Source organism: Tamandua tetradactyla, chromosome 22, assembly GCF_023851605.1.
Source record: "Tamandua tetradactyla isolate mTamTet1 chromosome 22, mTamTet1.pri, whole genome shotgun sequence".
NCBI lineage: Eukaryota > Metazoa > Chordata > Mammalia > Pilosa > Myrmecophagidae > Tamandua > Tamandua tetradactyla.
In genome coordinates this window covers 17,016,142-17,037,280 of record NC_135348.1, presented here as the reverse complement: position 1 = coordinate 17,037,280, position 21,139 = coordinate 17,016,142, and the positions used below count along the sequence as shown (strand labels likewise).

The window sequence follows — 21,139 nt, the reverse complement described above, 5'->3', positions numbered from 1 at the left end:
TCTATTAAAGAAACAGTAATTATTTCTACATAAATATATTTCACAGTCCATTTAATTTTCCAAGAAACTTTATTATACCAAAATCACTCAAAAAAACAATGTTTTCATTTTGGTAGCACAGATACACTGAGCTATAGAAATATACAGTAATCATTAGAAATAATTTCTATTTCATAAGAATGACCTAGTCTTAGCATTAGTTACCTAAAGTTTTTCAAGTTTTCAAATTTTGAAATGACTTTTAGGTGAAAAATTCATTAAAATTTTATTTCAACAAATCTGTTTTGAGTTCCCATATGTGTTAAATACTACAACAAAGTAATATCCTAATTAGTAGCTCATGTCAAAATGACCACGTAAAATCTGAAACATTAAAGTATCTTGAAACTCTAAAATCAATACACCTATCCATCCTTAACCGCAACGCCCATACCCACTCACAGGCTTTTAGGTGTTGGGAGAATAAAGCACCAGAGATGTCTGGTCCTGTGACACATCATTCCCACAACCACTTTTGCTGCTGAAATCAACTGGAATAGGATTAAATAAAAAAATATATATATTCCCAACATTATTCTGACATTTTGCCCTGCATTTCTTCTTCCAAATACCAAAAATGATATCCTCGGAATTCAATTCATTATTTGTAACTATTCTGCATAATAAGTATGATGAGTTAAATATCTACTCCATATTAATAACTACTGCACGCAAAACCAAAACATCCCATAACAAGCTTTCAACTCAAAGTTTCTAAGGTTTACCTTTGAAAAAATTAAAAATTATTTTCTTTATACTGGAAAACTTCTAAAACTAAACTCCAGTGTCTGCTAGACACATTAGTTGATAAAACATAAGTATAATCCAATTTTACCCAAAACAAAAATAACTTACTATTTTCATATTTTTGCTATTGTCTTTGAGAAAAAGTTATGAACAATTAAAAACATACTCTTTCTAACTGAAAACATAAAACTTTAAAAATTAACTTTACTTGAAATGAGTGAAAACCTGTTTCTAAAATTTATAGTATAAAACATTCCCTGGATACTAACTTTCACAATTTGACCTGAATTCTTTAGTCCTAAAATATGATATAATTATTTTGCTTCTATAAAGTAGAATCAAGAATAATATGTTCAGTCTGGTAATTGCAAAAGGAGGTAGATATATTGAATAAAATTCTAAAGGTGATATTTCTAAAGGTTTTTAACCACTTTTATCAAATAGTTACGCAATTTGCAACACAATTTAAAAAAAAGACATTTTATGGTCCCACATTTATGTGTTAAAAACTTCAAAGTGTAAAATAGAGAATAGGTTTTTAAAATAAAATATACTTATATAAATTCAGCTAAAACTGTGCCTAATAATTCGTTAGTTTCCCTTAACAGTTCACTTCCAAATAAATAAACATACATGAGCAAATATTCTTTTAGAAGTAACTGAAATAACTGCAAAGATCTATAACTATAACGAGTTTCTTCTTCCCCTTTGCATTAAATTCATAGTAGATGATAAAATACAAATTTAAATTACTCCGTTCTTCATCTGGCCTTGATCTATCCAGAGCCACTTATCTAAACCTGGGTCATCTATAGAAAATCACTGGGAAAATCCTAAAGGTATTCCTTTACCTCACTGCTGAATTTCCCCAGGCTCCATGCTTGTCTGTGAGGATGTTGATAATTTTCTGGATTAGTTGAGTTGCTGTCACATGGTCTCGATATTTAGCTGCTCTTATCAAATTATCACACATCTTCTCATCTTCTCGTTTGTCTGCAGAATACTGGGCACACAGTGACTTGGATTGAAAAAAAAATTAGTATCACTAAAAAGTATGGAAAAAAGTTTAAAATGCATCATCAAATAATATTTAACATAAATCAAAGCAATCAAACTTGAAAGCTACTTTTATATTCCATGTTAAATGAACTGAGATTTAGTGATCTACTATTTCAGTATAATAACCCCCAAGAATTTATTTCTCTGAACTCAATGATTAGATATATTCAGAAGTGGTGAATTTAAGCAGAGACCTGAATGATGTAAAGAAGCCAGTCATGTGAAGATACAGGGGCCCAACAATACAAGCAGCCTGAAGGATAGCTAAAAAAGACCTGAGGCATAGCAAATAAGAATGACATGAAATGAGTTTGGAGAGGTAGGCAGGGGTTGCATAACTAAGTACTATGTAGTTAATGGGACAGAGATTAGATTTTATTCTAATGCAATGGAATATCAGTGGAAGGCCAGTAGAAGGTTTTAAGCAGAATAGTGATATGATCAATACATACACTGAAAAGATCACTATAGCTGCTTTTTAGAGAATGACTTATAGTGGGACAAGAGAAGTTAAGTAGGGAGTCAAATTATGAGACTGCTGCAGTATAGAAAAGAAAAGATGGTAGTTTAAAATAGTAATCTGTTCTCAACATCAGAAAATAACCACAGTACTGGAATAACCTGGGAAAGTATAAAAAGTAGAATCACAGGGCCCACCCAAGCTTTCTAAATCAGAATTTGGATTTTAATAAGATTCCCAGGTGATTTCTATATATAGCAAAGTCTGAAATTTAGACATCATTAATTAGATAGCCTCTAGTTTGTCAAAAAAAAAAAAAAAAAAAAGGATTCTTTATCAATAATCAGATGCAATTGAATTCCTGGTTTCCAAAAGGCTTAATTCTTTTCTTTTGGAATTCAGATACTTGTGATGTCATTTGCATGATACTACAGTTTCTCGTTAATTCACTGCTTAAAATAGGAAAAGATAAAGATTGATATAAACTTGAGATCCTTTATTCTATTAATAGGGTCTATTCTCTTAACCTCCAAACAGAAGCTCACATACATACACATATGTATACACAACTTCTAATAAGTAACATGAATTTGATGTTGGAAAAAATATTACTAGTTTATATACACGATATGTATTGTGGTTGCCCATCTCTCCTAATATAAAATAGTTTGGATAGAATTCTCCCCCACACACCTGATCCTAACCCCAGCGACAAGGTAGCGTCCTAAATGTCCCAAAACAATCAGAGTAATAATCCATATTGACACCCTGGCTCAGGGAAGGGCAATGGACTTAATTGGTACAGTAAGAGTAAATCTAAGAATTTTCATTGGTTATTTCCTTCACTCCTCTCAAAGTATAAAAGAGGAAGTGCAGGGCAGGAGTGTTGGAAGCTTTATTTGTACCATGAGGGAAACTAGCCTGGGAAGGAAACAAAAACCCAAACGGAGAAGAACTATGAGAAATTACAGAAAAATGGAACTTATTCCAGATGGGGCTGTAAAATTCTGGATCAATCAAATCCTAAAGACAATGTAATTTCTAGTTTATGAGAGCCAATACACTCTTGTTCATTATATGCCAGTATGAGTTGGGTTTTCTATTACTTACAAGCCAAAGCAACCCTACTGATATGGTATACATGCAGTATATACATAAGAAATCAAATATCTCAGTTAGTATGTGCAAAATAACACGCCATAGGGATCAAAGGATGAATTTGATAGCCCTACCCTGAGGAATCCTCATTGCCTTCAAACTGGGAAAAAGGAAGTGTTAATAAAAGTATATAATTGATTATAATATGAACCTAAAAATGACTTCAAGTTAAAAGGTATATAGAAAGTAATGTGGTATACAAACATTACAATGACAGACAAGAAATGGAGACATTTGATAGGTTTAAGTGATTTGTAGGTAGGAATAAAGAGACTTGTATAAGCAAAGGCAAAGACAGAAAAACATGGATCAATTTTGGAGAGGAGAAGCAATACAGTGAGACCCAAGTACAAAGTACAGAAAAAGTAAACCATTAAGGAAGTTTAGAATACAAAGGGGATGGAGAAAAGTCACTGAGATTCAAAGTACATATGAAAGAACATTAGGTTGGGAGGTAAAACAAAAACACTGCTAACAACTCCTACCAGTTTTGGGCAACTCACTTTACCTCTTTTGGTCTGAATGTCCTCATCCGCAAAATGGAGGGATTATATTAGCTCTAAGAATTCATCAATTAAAAAATTTGGGGCAACCTCAGAGAGGGTACTTTACATATATAGGTAAAGTCAAACAACTTCTTTTTTCTAAATACTAATGGAGAGAAAATAAGTCATGCTAGGAACTAGATTAATTTAAAAGAAATTAAAGGCAGAATGTCATCTAGAGTATGTGGAAGAAAAACAAAAACTGAGTCAAATAACCACAGTTCAATCTGTCAAAAATATGATTGTGCAAACAAAAGAAAAAATATGTGGAAGGACAGTAGTTGAAATGAAGATAACTAGAAATTACTCCATGTAACAAAATGTCACTGATATGTGATATTTCCAGAGACTGCTCAAGAACCAGGAAGAATTCTATAGGTTACTTTATATCTAGTTCAACTATATTTTAAATCCAACAGTACAAACTGATAGACATTTGTAGAATTTTTATACTTCCTACACTCTCTATTGAATCCATAATCTGCCTTTGACTAACCTCACCTGATAAGAGGAAATTCAGATTTTTAATGAAAATTATAAAGTCATTACTTTCTGGTACCCTTCTCCACCACCATCTAACCCTGCCCCCCTCCCATAAAATCACATCTCTTCACATTAAACAGCATTAAAAGTACCAAAACAGACATTATGAAACAGGCCATTATTTCTATCTTTCATTAATTTGAACATAATCAAATTACATTTTGTAAACACTTGATAAGTTATTACTTTAAAGTTTACTTGAAAAGGCATAATTCTAAAAACAGGAGTCCAAGGTAAGGTAAAGAGCAAAATGGTTTAAAGTGTCTTTAATGGATCTTCCTTTACAATCTGAACAGCAACTTTTCATATCTGACATAAAATCCATAGATATAAATCACATTAAAGGACTATTCTTTCCTGATTATCAATCTCTGTCTCTTTGTGGAGCATTAGAGTTACATTTGACCTCAAAACATGATAAAAGGAAACCAAACAAGAAGACTTCATAAGTATATAATGAACTTGTATCTATACATTTAAAAAATATATCTTTACAATGTAATTTGAACATTCTTATTAAAAACCAATAATAAATTCTATATATGTTGCTTCCTATTGAAACAGAGCTCAAAGGATATTAAGGAATGACGACAAAGAGAGAAAGAAAGAAAGAAAGAAAAAAAGGACAGACACAGATGGGTTCAGGGGGTCTGAAGTCTGTCTGATGTAAACTTAAGCTTCAGACCCCCTGAGCCTGTCTGTGTCTTTCTTTCTTTCTTTTCCTCCCTTCCTTCCTTCCTTCCTCCCTCCCTCCCTTCCTTCCTTTCTTTCTTTTCTCTCTCTCTCTCTTTCTTTCTTTCTTTCCTTTCTTCCTTCCTTCCTTCCTCCCTCCCTCCCTCCTTCCTTCCTTTCTTCTTTTCTTTCTTTCTCATCATTCCTTAATATCCTTCGAGCTCCGTTTCATAGGAGGCAACATATATATGTCATATCATTCAAATTAAAAAACAGAATATTTACTTCAAGATTAAATACATGTCACACATCAGTGATGTACAAAGGTATGTATATGTGTGCATGCACGTGTTTGGAGGTTGAAAGGAGGTACCCCACGAGACCCTGCCTAAAAATACCATTTATCAATAGAATAAAGGATTGGGTTTCAAATTTTCATTCCGCTTTATTTTATGCAGAAGTTCATATACATTACATCATCATTTATGCTTTTCTACTTTGAGAAGCACATAAATTGGGTAGTATACTATCACAACATGAATTTAAAAATATCTGAATCTAAGAAGAAAAGAAATAAGCATCTTTGGAACTAACAATTCAATCTTACCTGATTATTGCTAAAGAAGCCTAAGATTTACCACTGCAATACTCATAAAGTAAAAAAGAAGAGAAATAAACCAATGTTTAAAATAAATTCAGTCACTTATAATAAAAAAGATACATTAATAACTAAAGAGAAAACAATTTAAATTGTTCATTTATAATTCAAGTGATTATTTTGGCTCTTTAAATGTAAATGAAGAAAAAGAGACAATATCCCACTAATGTTTCCTTTTCACTTTATACCTCTAACTTTGCTAATCATCCTGCAAAGATGTACCATGAAAGCTCAGAAGAGCAAACTTAAAATTAAGTAGCTTTGTCTGGTTTCTTCCTACCATCTCTGATCACCCTTCTTGATAGTCAGGCTTTTTGTTTAATTAGTTTATATTATGAAATGCTGGCCTTTTCCCAAGGTTTTATCAAATACTCTTTGGCAATGTCATCCAGTTCCATATCATCTACAGTCATCAATTTAGGCTTAGCTTTCAAATCTTCATATCTGACCCAACTCTTTTCCTAAATTCCAAGTCCACATTACAAATCAATAGAATTACCTCCACTGGTCCAAAAAGCAACTAAAATTAGAAATGTTCAAGACTGATCAACCATCTTCATCCTAAAACATGCTACTATACTCAAAAAGAGTAATTTTTCTATTTACTACATAATTTTTCTATGTATTGTTATTCCTGACTTCTCACTTTTCCATTCATTCAATTTTAGCAAGCCTTTTAATCACTTTATTTTTGCTGCCCTTATACATATCTTTATTAGTTCACAACTCACCTCTTGAAATTATGTGCTAACTGGTCTCTTATGAACTGCTCCAGAATTATGTCAGAAGGAATTACTTTGATATAGCACTGATATTTATATACACCACCCTCAAAAAGTAAAAGACTATCTAAAATATTTTTAAATTGGGGCCAAAATTTACTAGCTAGAATTTGTGACCTTATATAATTCAGTTATATGGTACAATATCTTTCAACATGGCTGTCCATGCATCCTATATTCCAGACATACTCGTTTACAGGCTATTCTCCAAATATCTTCAAGACATTTTAAAGGCAAAGAAATAGAATTTTCTTATAGCTTTTGCACATGAAAGCAGCTTAAAATTGCTGACTGAGAGGATGAGATGGCTAGAATTTGAAGGAAAACTACGAGAGATGAAGAAACCATGCAGAGAAAGAGATCGAGAATTTTAGATGTCCACAGATTCTTTGGTGGATTAAAGAACTGTTTATGCATAGAGTGAAAAAAGAAACACTAATATCTGAGGAATTCCAAAATAATTAGTAATAAAACAATTCACCTAAACAATCCATGGATCAAAGATGAAATCACAAGGCAAATTGGAAAATATTTTCAACTGAATGAAATACAACATATCAAAATTTATGTGTATCAGTTAAAGCAGTGTTTAAAATGAAATGTATAGGTTTAAATGTTTACATTTTAAAAAGAAGTAAATGCTGAAATCAATGATCTAAACTTCTACCTAAAATTAATGACCTTACATATCTATCAAAGAAGAGCAAATGAATAAAAAACTAAACAAAGGTCATAATAAAGGGTACAGCAAATTAAAAAAAGAAAAAAACTCATAGAGAAAAAATAATAAAACCATCAGCTGTTTTTTTAAAAACATCAAAAAAATTGATAGATATCTAGCCAGAATGCTCAAGGGAAAAAAAAAAAAGAGAAGACACAAATTACCAAAATCAGGAATGAAAGAAAAGGCACTTCACTACATATCCTCTGGACATTAAACATACTAAAAATGAATAGTATTTCTATATACTAGCAAAAAATTAAACATAAAATTAAAACAACCAGAAAATTAAAATAAAGAAATAACATTTACAATAGCATTAAGAATATGAAATTCTTAGCATATATTTAGCAGATGTGGACATATCTGTACAATGAAACCTATAAAAGATCACTAAAGGGAAATTTTAAAAGACTAGACAATAGTGCAATATACAATGTTCATAGATTAGAAAATTTAATATTGTTAAAATGTCTACTACCCTTAAGTTGATTTTATAAATTCAACATAATCAAAATTTTAAGAGATTTCTTAATAGAAATTGAAAATCTAATTCTAAAATGTATATGGAAACAGAAAAGAACAAAAACAGCAAAACAATTTTGTAGAAAAAAGCATTGGACTTTATTTCAAAACTTGCTATAAAGCTATAAAAATCAAAAGAGTTTAGGTTATTAAATGAAGTAAGAATATGTTTTTAACAAACTGATGCTGAAATATCTGGATATCCCTGTGGGAAAAAAAAGATTTTTCTTCACGTCAAGCTATATATAAATATTAAATTCAAAATGGATCACAGATCTAGATATAAAAGTTAAAACTATAAAACTTCTATAAGAAACCTGGTAGAAGATCTTAACTTAAAAAGCCTGTGAATTCTTAGACTGGACAGTATAAAATAAACCATAATAGAAAATCATAACCTTTACAGAAGAAAAAAATTGAAATATCAGATTTCATCAAAATTCATAGCATCTGCTATCTGAAAAACATTATTTAAAAAATGAAATTGTAGATTGCAAACTGGAAAACAATATTCACCATTCATATAACTAACAAATTACTTCTTTATGGAATATATAAAGAACTCCTATAATTTAAACATCAAAATAATGGGCAAAGGATTTGAAAAATCAATTCACAAAAGATATACAAATGGACAATAAGAACATGAAAACATGTTTAGTTAGTAGGGAAATGCAAATTAAAATCAAAATAAGCTATCATTACATATCCACTAGAAGGGCTAAAATAAAAAAATTTGACAATACTAAGGACTGACAATGATGTGGAGCAACTAGAACTCTCATACCTACCTTAGAAAACAGTTTGGCAGTTTCTCATAATGTTAAACATATATTTACAATTGTACCTAGCAATTCCACTTGTTGGTGTCTTCCAAAAATGAATTTTTCCACAATAAATGCATATTTCAAAAAAATAAAATATAAAAATGTCAATATGCTTTTAGTCATACAAGTCAAACACTGGAAAGAATCCAATATCCGTTAATAAGTTCATGAATAAACAAGGTAATAATACTTAGCAATAAAAAGAAACAAACTACTGATACATACAGTTTTTTGCCAATCTGCAAAAAACTAGATGATCTTAAAAAATACCTATCATAATTTAACTGAACATATATACCTAACCAGCTTTTTTTTTAAGCATGCAAGACAAAATTCCCTCACTCATATTAGACTTACAAGACCAAATATATTTACCACAAATAGGTTATACTTAAAATCAAATATAAGAAATTCAACAAAACATAAAAACTAGGAAAAAAGCATGACTAAATTTCAAAAACTTAATGCTGACCCAAAGAATCCAGACCCTTGGGCACCTTCTGCATGATTCCATTTATACAAAGTTTTAGAAAAGTCAAACCTATAATGACAGAAATCAGATCACTTGCTTGGGGCTAAGTATGTATATGTGGGGAGGGACTGGCCACAAAGGATCATGAGAGAACTCTCTGGGGTGATAGAAAACATTTATACCGTCACTGTGGCAGTTAAACAGGTATGTACATTTGTTAAAACTCATCAAACTGCAAATGTAAAATTAGTATATGCTATTACATGTAAATTATAGTTAAATAGTGTTATTTAAGAATTTTTTAAAAAGTGGATAGGCAGGGTACAAGAGGGAGAAAGTAGTAAAAATACTCATATCAAGATATGGACTCATATTCCAAATATATAAATAACATATAAATCAAAAAGGAAAAATATCGATAACCAATACTAAACTTGGCAAGAGACTTAAATAGGCATTTCACAAAAGTAAAAATGAGAATGGTTAACAAGTAGGAAAAAAACAGACACTTATAAAAAAAATCCAAAATGAACATACAGCAAGGTGCTACTACACAACTATCAGAATGCTAAAATAGAAACCACTGATAAAACTGATGAGGAATGGAAACATGTATACACTGATGTTTAGAGCAGTATACACTTTTGCAAAACAGTGTGGCAATATCTATTCAAAATTGAAGATAAATACTTCACAGCCACGTAATTCCATCCTACAAAAGTTCATATGGATGTACATCAAAAGACACAAACGTTCAAAGGAGCATTGCTCATAATACTTAAAAACTGGCAACAACTTTTCAGCAGTAAAAAGTTTTGAAAAATAGTGGTATTCTCATAATATGGAATACTATAAAGTAATGAAAATGAAATGAATAGGAAAATGTAAAAAAAAATATTAATTTTACAAACATAATGTTGAACTAAAATGCCAAGAAAAAAATACACTTTATTACTGCATTTAATAAAGTTCAAAATTGGTAAAGAAATTATGTCTTTAAGGAAGCATACTTAAGAAAAAAAAAGTAAATAAGACATTCCATAAAATTCAGGTGGGAGGTTACCTTAATGGGGCTGAGATGGGCTGTGATTAGAAAGAAGTATAAAGGACTTCTCGCTTCCTGTTTCTTTCAGTATCAAGAAAAAGCAGTATATTAATAATGGCAAATGTGCACTATTTCTAAAAATATGTTTTTAGGATAATATGCTTTATTAAAAACCGACTAAAGAGCAAATTTTTATTTTATTGTGAAAAAGTAAAATTCCACTTAAAATTTTCAAGGCTGAAATCATTAAAATACTATAGAAGCATTTTCTCTAATTTAGGTATATTTAATATTAATTAACCAATGAGTGTTGGTTTTACAAATTTTATATTTATAACTTATTTTAAAAAGTTTTTTTTGTAAGAAACATACTTACTTTAGAAAAAAACCTAAAAAGTAATGAATTATATGTAATAAAAAGAAAGTTCTCTCTTCTACCTCCTTTTTATTTGGTCAGTTGTATTCCACAGAGAAAGTTATAGTTAAGAGTAGAATGAGGTTCCTAAAAATAAGTGGGATAGTTAAACTATACATCATTCCATGTCAAGACATATAGTTCTAACTTCTTTCCTTTTAATGGCTAAACACAGAGTATTATATTTTAAATTAACTACACATACTTTTGTTAAACACTTTTAAGTTTATTAACCTTAACTTAAAATTTGTCTAAAAATAGCCTACATTATAAATCAATTGTCTTATTGGAAACCATTTAAAAGGCAAATCACCTAAGAGATAACAACAGAGGGATTTTAGTAAATGAAGAAACTTCTCAATATTTCATTTTTGGAGATCTTTGCGCTTGATCCCTGACCTCAAATTTAAAGTCTAAACGTAAAAAAATCAATAAAAAATCTACCAACAGGGTGGGCAATGGTGGCTCAGCAGGCAGAGTTCTTGTCTGCCAAGCCGGAGACCCTGGTTCGATTACCAGTGCCTGCCCATGCCCCACCCCCTCAAAAAAAATCTATCAACAGAAATCTTACAGATTCCTTAAAAGACTTAAAGAAATGAAAGCTTAAAAACCTCACTAACAAACAAAAGTCAACCAACGACAATATGTGACAGCCACCTTTAATCCTGAAATAATTCCTCTGTCATCAAAGTACTGATTTCTCTTAGCATGAAAAAACAAGCCAATGAAACAAATATGGCATCATTCCGTTCTCCCACCATGCACTCAAAATAGCATTCAATGTTAAAACGTGATAGAACACGTATCAAAGTATCTCTTCCATTTCTTTTTGTCTTAATAGATGGGACACAATACATATGGTTCTTATCTCTACAAACTGCAATCCTCAACAATACTTTCTTTTTTAGCATGGGCAGGCACTGCGACTCAAACCCGGCTCTCCGGAAAGGCAGGAAAGATCTCTGCCTGCTGAAGCACCATGGTCCACCCTCAAACAATACTTTTTTAACAATTAAAAAATTTAGGGTCTAAATGTTTACTTTGACCTTTTGATAATAAATAACTTGTTTTTTTACTTCTATAAGATATTTGTTAAAGTAAGTCAACGTTAAGAGAGCTATGATTTCGACTTGTGTATGAAGTCCACACACAATATTATGACTTTATTATTTCTATTATTTCATTATGGTATTCACTGACAATGAAAAACACAAACTTATTAGGTAAAAAACCACCTTTCAAAAAGACAAGCTGAATCCTTCAATAACGTCGATCTACATCTGTCTGGTAAACACAGTAAAATGTGGTTGACATCTGCATTCAATAAAACTAAGGAACTTAAACAGTAAATAGGATTGAATCCAAATACTTATAATTTCAATTTATGAGAAATTTATCCTCTCATAAGAAATAATATATAACCACAATGAGAAATTCAAGAAGCTTTAATTTCCTAAACTTTACCTTTGCCAATCTGCAAAAAACTGGATGATATTTAGAAATACCTATCATATTTCAACTTAACATTATACCTAATGGGTTTTTTTCCAAGCATGCAAGACTAGATTCCCACACTTGTAGTAGACTTACATGATCAAATCTATTGACTACAAACAGGTAAGTACTATACTTAAAATCAAACACAAGAAATTCAAGAAAAGTATAAAAACTAGGAAAAAATTATGACTGATTCATTCATATAAAAGCCATAATTAACACTTTAGTTAAAAGCACAGACTCTAGAATCAAATTACTTGAATTTAAATCTTGATGCTCACACAGTCAAGTTTGGGCAATATACTTGACCTTCCTGAGTGTCAGTTTCCTCTTATACAAGGGAAAAAAATAGGACATGTTTTTCAGGAGAAACAAAGAAGAAAAGATATAAAGCAATTAAAATGGTGCTAGGCACATAGTAATAATGTCTAACATTTATTTAATAAAAACACCCAACATTTGGTCATGAAGTCACAAAATTACAAGCAATCAGTCAATATTTTAATATCCTGATATATGTTCATACTTTTCTCGAGGACAATGTATTTTTTACTATTTCCTTCACAAAGGTTTACATAAATCATTTATATAAAGCATTAATTATAAAATGTTAACTAAAGAGAGTGCAAGGATAGTTCAGTGGTAGAATTCTTGCCTGCCATGTGGGAGACCCAAGTTCAATTCACAGTCCATGCACATCCCCAAAATTAGTAAAACAAAGAAAACACATAAATAAATAAAAATTCAACAAACGGTGGTGCAGTAATGGGATACTCACATGGAAAAATAATGAAATGTAACCCCACCATACAACATGCAAAAAAATGTTAACTAAATTCATATTATTCAGCTAAATATTATATTGCTCTTACTTCTTTAATCCTTAGATAAATGTACTGTTAACATAGACTACTTCCAAGTATACCTGACTATTTGAATGGCTTTTAGGCATTGCTTCTCACAGTACTTGTGGTGAAGGACCAATATTGAGGACTGATTTTTTTTTCAACAATCTGACACTGCCAACATTCAAGCCATAAAAGTTTCTAAATATTTACTCAATTTCTGTATTCATCTCTTTGTCAACTGCTAATAAACAGTTTGGGCAGGAGCTCACACTTAAGTAGCACTGGTACAGATAAAGCAAAACTACTTTTATCAACTTGAATATTGCCATATTGTTTTCTATGACAGAATACTTAAATTCTGTGATTTATTTTGTACTAATAAACCACAAATAACAGTAGCCAACATTCTAAATTTCATATAAACAAATTCTAGGTGATTGTGTTGGTTTGAAAAGCATGTCTCCTTGAAAAGCCATGTTTTAATCTAAATCCCATTTCATAAAGGCAGAATAATCCCAATTCAATACTGTACATTTGAAACTGTAATCAGATCATCTCCCTGGAGATGTGATTTAATCGAGTGGTTGTTAAACTGGATTAGGTGATGATGTCTCCACCCATTTGGGTGGGTCTTGATAAGTTTCTGGGGTCTTATAAAAGAGGAAACATTTTGGAGAATGGAGCAATTCAGAGCGCGCCAGAGAAGAACGACATTGCCATGAGAGCCCACAAGCCAGCACCCTTTGGAGATGAAGAAGGAAAATGCCTCTAGGGGAGCTTCATGAAACAGGAAGCCAGGAAAGAAAGCTAGTAGATGATGCCTTGCTCGCCAGGCGCCCTTCCAACTGACAGAGAAACCATGACTGTGTTCACCACGTGCCTTCTCGGATGAGAGAGAGACCTTGAACTTCATTGGCCTTCTTGAACCAAGGTATCTTTCCATGGATATCTTTGACTGGACATTTCTATAGACTTGTAATTGGGACATTATCTCAGCCTTAGAACTGTAAACTAGCAACCTATTAAATTTCCCTCTTTAAAAGCCTTTTCATTTCTGGTATATTGCATTCCGGCAGCTAGCAAACTAGAACAGTGATAAAGAAGTGTTATGTGAAATACACTAGGAAGATTTTAAATTAGCTTAATTTCTTATGTTCATTTTCAAATTCATTAAGAAAAAGCAATTTTTACACAAACACATGATTTGGTTCACAGTTAAAAACAATTAGAATATATCAAAAAAATTGAAAACTTAAGCAAAGCATAAGCGTATTTATGAGGAAATGTATTCAGATCTTTCACTGGAAGAGATTTTTCAATAGTATTAAGAGGTCTGCTTTTCTATCAAGAATACATTTTATACTGTTAATAATAATGTGACGATAATGCAGAAAAAATCTTTTTTTCAGTTTGATGTGAAACACAGCCTATAGATATGAGGTCAGTATTACTAACACTATAGTCATTTTCATTTTTTCTAGCCTTTCAAATGTAATGGAGTGCCCAGTAACATAGCTGATTTTTGAAGGTTTTAAATTTCACTTAAAAAGTTCAAACAAAGGAAGACATTTTTACTGACAAAACTATATACAAACATACTCTTAACATACAAACATTCCATACATGGTGTACAATAAAAGGCTCACAATACCATCACATAGCTGTATATTCATCACCACGATAATTTTTTATATTTGGATCACTCTATAAAAAGAAATAAAAAGAAAAAACTCATACATACTGTACCCCTTACCCCTCCCTCTCATTGACCACCAGTATTTCCATCTGCCCAATATAATTTAACCTTTATTCCCCTTATTATTTTATTTTTATCCATATTTTTTACATCTGTCCATACCCTGGATAAAGGGAATATCAGACACAAGGTTTGCACAATCCTACACTCACATTTTAAATGTAATATCTTCATACAATCATCTTTAAGAAACAAGACTACTAGAGCACAGGTCAACAGTTTCAGGTACTTTCCTTTAGCCACTCAAATACACCATAAACTGAAAAGGGATATCTATATAATGCATAAGAATAACCTCTTGACTCCGTTTGAAATCTCTCAGCCACTGACACTATTTTTTCTAATTTCTCTCTTCCCCTTTTGCTCAAGAAGGCTTTCTCAATCCCTTGAGAAAATCCCTGGGATTTCTATCCCACGCTGCTAGGGAGACACACACCCCTGGGAGTCAAGTGCCACATAGGAGGGGAGAGCAGAGGGTTCCCTGGCTGTGTCGGCTTAGAGAGAGAAGCCATTTCTGAGCAACTCTTAGGACTAATTTTAAGTAGGTTTAGCCAATCTTTTGCAGGAATAATAGGGGTGAGCCCCAAGATCTGGGACTTGGCTTACTGATTTGGTTGTCCCCACTGCTTGCGAGACTATCAGAAATTCTCAAAATGGGGAAGTTGAACCTTTCCCCCTTTCTCCCCATTTCCCTAAAGCATCCTGCAAAACTTTATTCACTGTCCAAATCACTCTGGGATTCATCAGGGCATCACACTTACCTGGACAAACCAACAAAATCTCACACCCTATTCCAGATTTCCTGTACTTACAGTGTTCAATGAAACTGACACACAAGTTAATTTAGGAAATTCACAACACAAAATATAAATTTTGTACTAAGCAAACATCTCTCCCTTTAGACTCACACAGAAGTTGAGGTTTAAAGATATTGACAGGATCATCTTTACCCAGACTTCAGATATACCTTAGTCCTATCCAGTTCTGCTTCATTCACATCTACTCAATGTCTGATCAATCTTTCAACTTTTTAAACCATTCTTGTATGAGGTACTGCTGACTTTCATAACTTTGGAGCTTTAACTCTGAGTCTCAGGTCTCATATAAATGCCCAAAGTTTCTGGGAAAGACCACGTTATATACAAAGAGCTCACTATCTCAGAATTTAGAATTAACAATTACATCTCCTGAATATCTGTGATTGCTGTAAGAGCGTACAATCTAGGACCCTTTACAATAAACTCCAATCTAATAACCCATGTTTTCGACTTTAGTTCACCAAACTTTTGAATTATTATTAGTCCATATGCATGAGGCATGATAATATTTGTCATTTTGTTCCTGACAATTTCATTAAACAAATAGTTCTGAAAGTTCATTCATTTAGTTGCATGCCTCACAATTTCATTTCTTCTTGTGGGGACTCAATAGTCCATAGTAAGTGTATACCACAGTTCCCCTTCCATTCCTCAATCATTGCACTCTTAGGCCACCTCCATTCATTGGGGATCATTATCACTGCCACTAGAAACACCACTGTGCAAATGTCCATTTGTGCCCTCACACTCAGCTCCTACAAGTATATACTGAGCAATAGCATTTCAGGATTATATGGCAACCCCACCCCTAGTTTCCTGTGGAACAACTACACTGCTCTCCAAGGGGCTACATCTCTCATTTCCCTACTGACAGTAAACAGGTACATACCTTTCTCTGTATTTTCTCTAGCACTTGTTTCTCTCTGGTCATTTTTAAAAAGTTTTATTCACACATCATACAATGCAGCCTAAGTGTAGACATGCCTTTGCCACCATACTCTCTCTGAAGGCATTTCTTTTTCTTCCACAAAGAATCCGTATCCCTTTCCCAATGCCCCCACCTGTTGACATTTTGTTTTGACCAATGCCTTTGTTACATTCAGTGGACGCATACTACAGTGTTACTGTTGACTATAGACCTACCTTACATTGATTGTACTTTTTCCCATATACCATCTATTTTCAACACCCAGCAATAATGACATTCCTTTGTTCTTCCTCCGGTAAAAATATTTTTTAATTTGCACATTTAATCAGCATCATTGTACACTCTAGGCATTCCTAAATTATACCATCGCACTCTTTATTCTCTATCCTACTTTCTGATTTCACATGTGTCCCTAGCCCTTCTTCCTCAACTATTCTCACATTCAGCATCATTCAGTGTACCTACACTACTATGCTACAATCAGGTAGTACTGTGCCATCCATACTTGAATTTTTACAATCAATCTTGTTGCACAATCTGTATTACTTCCAGCACCAACTGCCAAATCTTTACCCTTTTTCTATCTCCTGATAATCTCTGTTCTTAACTTCAATTCTCCAAGTTCACCCATTAATGTTAGCTCATATCAGTGAGACCATACGGTATTTATCCTTTCACTTCTGGCCAATTTCACTCAGCATAACGTCCTCAAGGTTCACCCATAATGTTACATACTTCATGACTTTATTCTGTCTTACAGCTGCATAATATTCCATCATGTACATATATCACATCTTCTTTAGCCACTCAGTGGTTGATGGGCATTGGGGCTGTTTCCATCTCTTGGCAATTGTAAATAATGCTTCTATATGCACTTGTGTGCGAATGTCTATTTGTTTATCCTTGTCCTCATGTCCTCTGGATAGACAACTACTAATGGGATTGGTGGATCATAAGGCACTTCTATACTTAGCTTCCTGAGGAACTGCCAAACAGCCATCCACAGTGGTTGTACTATTTTACATTCCTGCCAACAGTGGATAAGTGTGCCTCTTTCTCCACATCCTCTCCAGCACTTGTTGTTTTCTGTGTTTTTTATAACAGCCATTCTAGTAGGTGTTGCATTATATCTCATTGTGGTTTTGATTTGCATTTACCTGATAGCCAACGAAGTTGATAATCTTTTCATGTGCCTTTTAGCCAATTTTAATTTCTCTTCTGAGAAGTGTCTGTTCATGTCTTTTACCCATTTTTGACTTGGGTTGTTTGTCTTTTTATTGTTAAGTTGAAGAATCACTTTATATATTTTGGACAGTAGACCCTCATCTGATACGTGGTTTCCAAATATTGTCTCCCATTACATAGGCTACCTTTTTACTTTTTTGACAAAGTTCTTTGCTGCACAAAAGTGTTTAATTTTGAGGCACTCCCATTTGTCCATTCCTTTCTTCAATGCTCGTGTGTTAGGAGTAAGATTGAGGAAACCACCTCCTATAAGATATTTCCCTAAATTTTCTAAAAGTTCTATGGTCTTAGCTCTAATGTTTATGTCTTTAATACATTCTGAGTTAATTTTTGCATAGGGTGTAAGACATGGATCCTCTGCCATTCTTTTGCATATGGATATCCAGTTCTCGAAGCACCATTCATTGAAGAGGTTGCTTTGTTCCTGTTAGATTGGCTTGACTGCCTTATCAAAGATCACTTGTCCATAGATGAGAGGGTCCATATCTGAAGATTCTATTGGATTCCATTAGTCAGTATAGCTATCTTTATGACAATGCCATGCTTTTTTGACCACTGTAGCTTCACAATATGCTTTAAAGTAAGGTATTTGTGAGACCTCCCACTTTATTTCTTTCTCAAGATATTTTTAGCTATTCAGGACACACTGCCTTTCCAAATAAATTTGGTTATTATTTTTTCTATTTCTACAAAGTAAGTTTCAGGGATTTTAATTGGTATTGCATTGAATCTATAAAGTAATTTGGGTAGAACTGACATGTTAACTATATTTAGTCTTCTAATCCATGACCACAATATACCCTTCCATTTATTTAAGTCTTCCCTGATTTCTTTTAACAATTTCTTGTACTTTTCTGCATATAGGTTCTTTTGTTTTCTTGGTTAAATTTATTCCTAAATATTTTATTCTTTTGGTTGCTGTGCTGGATTGAAAGGATATATGGACACTAGAAAAGCCATGCTTTAATCAAAATCCCATTCCATAAAGGCAGAATAATCCTGATTCAATACTGTATGTTTGAATCTGTAATTAGATCATCTCCCTGGAGATGTAACCCAATCAAGAGTGGTTGTTAAACTGGATTAGGGGAGATGTGTTTCCACCCATTTGGGTAAGTGGTGATTGGTTTACTGGAGTCCTATAAAAGTGGAAACATTTTGGAGAATGAGAGATTCAGAGAGAGCAGAGAATGCTACAGCACCACGAAACAGAGAGTCCACGAGCCAGCAACCTTTAGAGATGAAGGAGGAAAATGACTCCTGGGGAGCTTCAAGAAACTGGAAGCCAAAAGAGAAAGCTAGCAGATGATGCCGTGTTTGCCATGTGCCCTTTCAGCTGAGAGAGAATCTATGACTGTGTCCACCATGTGCCTTCTCAGATGATAGAGAAACCCTGAACTTCATCGGCCTTCTTGAACCAAGGTATCTTTCCCTGGATGCCTTTGATTGGACATTTCTATAGATGTGTTTAGCTGGAACATTTTCTCGGCCTTAGAACTGTAAACTTGCAACTTATTAAATTCCCCTTTTTAAAAGCCATTCCATTTCTGGTACATTGCATTCCGGCAGTTAGCAAACTAGAACAGTTGCTACTGTAAATGGAGTTATTTTCTTCATTTCCTCCTCAAATTGCTCATTACTTGTGTATAGAAACACTACTGATTTTGGGTTGCGGATCTTGAGTTCTACCACTTTGCTGTACTCATTTATTAGCTCTAGTAGCTTTGCTGTAGATTTTTGGGGATTCTTGACATAAAGTATCATAGCATCTGCAAACAGTAAGAGTTTTATTTCTTCTTTCCAATTCGTATGCCTTTTATTTTTTTTTTCTTATCTAATTGCTCTGGCTAGAACTTTCAGCACAATATTGAATAACAATGGTGAAAGTGGACATCCTTGTCTTATTCCTGATCTTAGGGGGGAAGCTTTCAGTCTTTCCCCATTGAGGATGATGTTAGCTGTGAATTTTTCATATATTGCCTTTATCATGTTGAGGAAGTTCCCTTCCATACCTATTCTTTGAAGTGTTTTCATTAAGAAAGGATGTTGATTTGGTCAAATGACTTTTCTGCATCAATCCAGATGATCATGTGGTTTTTCTGCTTTGATTTGCTGATATGGTGTATTACATTAATTGATTTTCTTACACTGAACCATCCTTGAATACCTGAAATAAATTCCACTTCATGAGGGTATATAATTCCTTCAGTGTGCTGCTGGATTCAATTTACAAGAATTTTGTTGCGGATTTTTGCATCTATATTCATTAGACTTGTCTGTAATTTTCTTTTCTTGTAATATCATTGTCTGGCTTTGGTATGAGGGTGGTGTTGGCGTCATAGCAAGAGTTAGGTAGCCTTCCACCTCTTCAATTTTTCTTAAGAGTTTGAACAGGATTAGTACTAATTCTTTCTTGAATTCTTGACAGAATTCACATGTGAAGCTGTCTGGTCCTGGACTTTTCTTTTTTGGGAGCTTCTTGATGAGTGCTTCAATTGCTTTACTTGGGAATGGTTTGTTGAGGTCATCTATTTCTTTTTGAGTCAATATTATTTGTTCCTGCCTTTCTAAAAAGTTGTTCATTTCATCTATGTTGTCTAGTTTATTAGCATATAGTTGCTCACAGTATCCTCTCATTACCTCCTTTATTTCTGCGGGGTCAGTGGTTATGTCTCCTCTTCATTTTTGATTTTATGTATTCACATCCTCTCTCCTTTACTTTTTGTCAACCTAGCTTAGGGTACATCAATTTTATTGATCTTCTCAAAGAAACACCTGGTTTTGTTGATTTTCTTGATTGTTTTCATGTTCTCAATTCCATTTATTTCTGCTCTAATCTTATTTCTTCCCTTTTGTTTGCTATGGGGTAAGTTTGCTGTTCTTTCTCTTGTTCTTCGAAGCGAACAGATAGTTCCTCAATTTTTGCTATTTCCTCTTTTTTGAAATAAGCATTTAGGCAATAAATATCTCTCTTACAACTGCCTTTGCTGCCTCCCATACATTTTGATACGTTTTGTTTTCATTTTCATTTGCCTAGAGATACTTACTGACTTCTCTTGTAATTTCTTCCTTGACCCACTGGTTGTTTAAGAATGTGTTCTTTAGCCTCCATATATTTGTGAATTTTCTGGCCCTCTGCCTGTTATTGATTTCCAACTTCATTCTTTTATGATCCGAGAAAGTGTTTTGTATGATTTCAATCCTTTAAATTTATTGAGACTTGCTTTGTAACCCAGTATATGATCTATCCATGAACACTTGAGAAAAAGGTGTATCCTGCTGTTGCGGGGTATAGTGTTCTATAAATATCTATTAAGTCTAGTTCATTCATTGTATTCATACTTTCTGTTTCTTTATTAATCCTCTGTCTAGTTGTTGT

At 32.9% G+C, this 21,139-nt stretch overlaps 1 protein-coding gene across 4 annotated transcripts in view; it reads right to left on the bottom strand.

Annotated features, from left to right (window-relative positions):
* Nucleotides 1-21,139, bottom strand: part of LRBA (LPS responsive beige-like anchor protein) — a 1,037,640-nt gene that overhangs the window by 532,935 nt on the left and 483,566 nt on the right. For all 4 annotated transcript variants that reach the window (XM_077139839.1, XM_077139840.1, XM_077139843.1 and 1 more), the window contains one exon: nt 1,638-1,804. In XM_077139839.1, the coding sequence (XP_076995954.1) occupies nt 1,638-1,804 (167 nt within the window). The remainder of the gene's footprint in view (nt 1-1,637; nt 1,805-21,139) is intronic.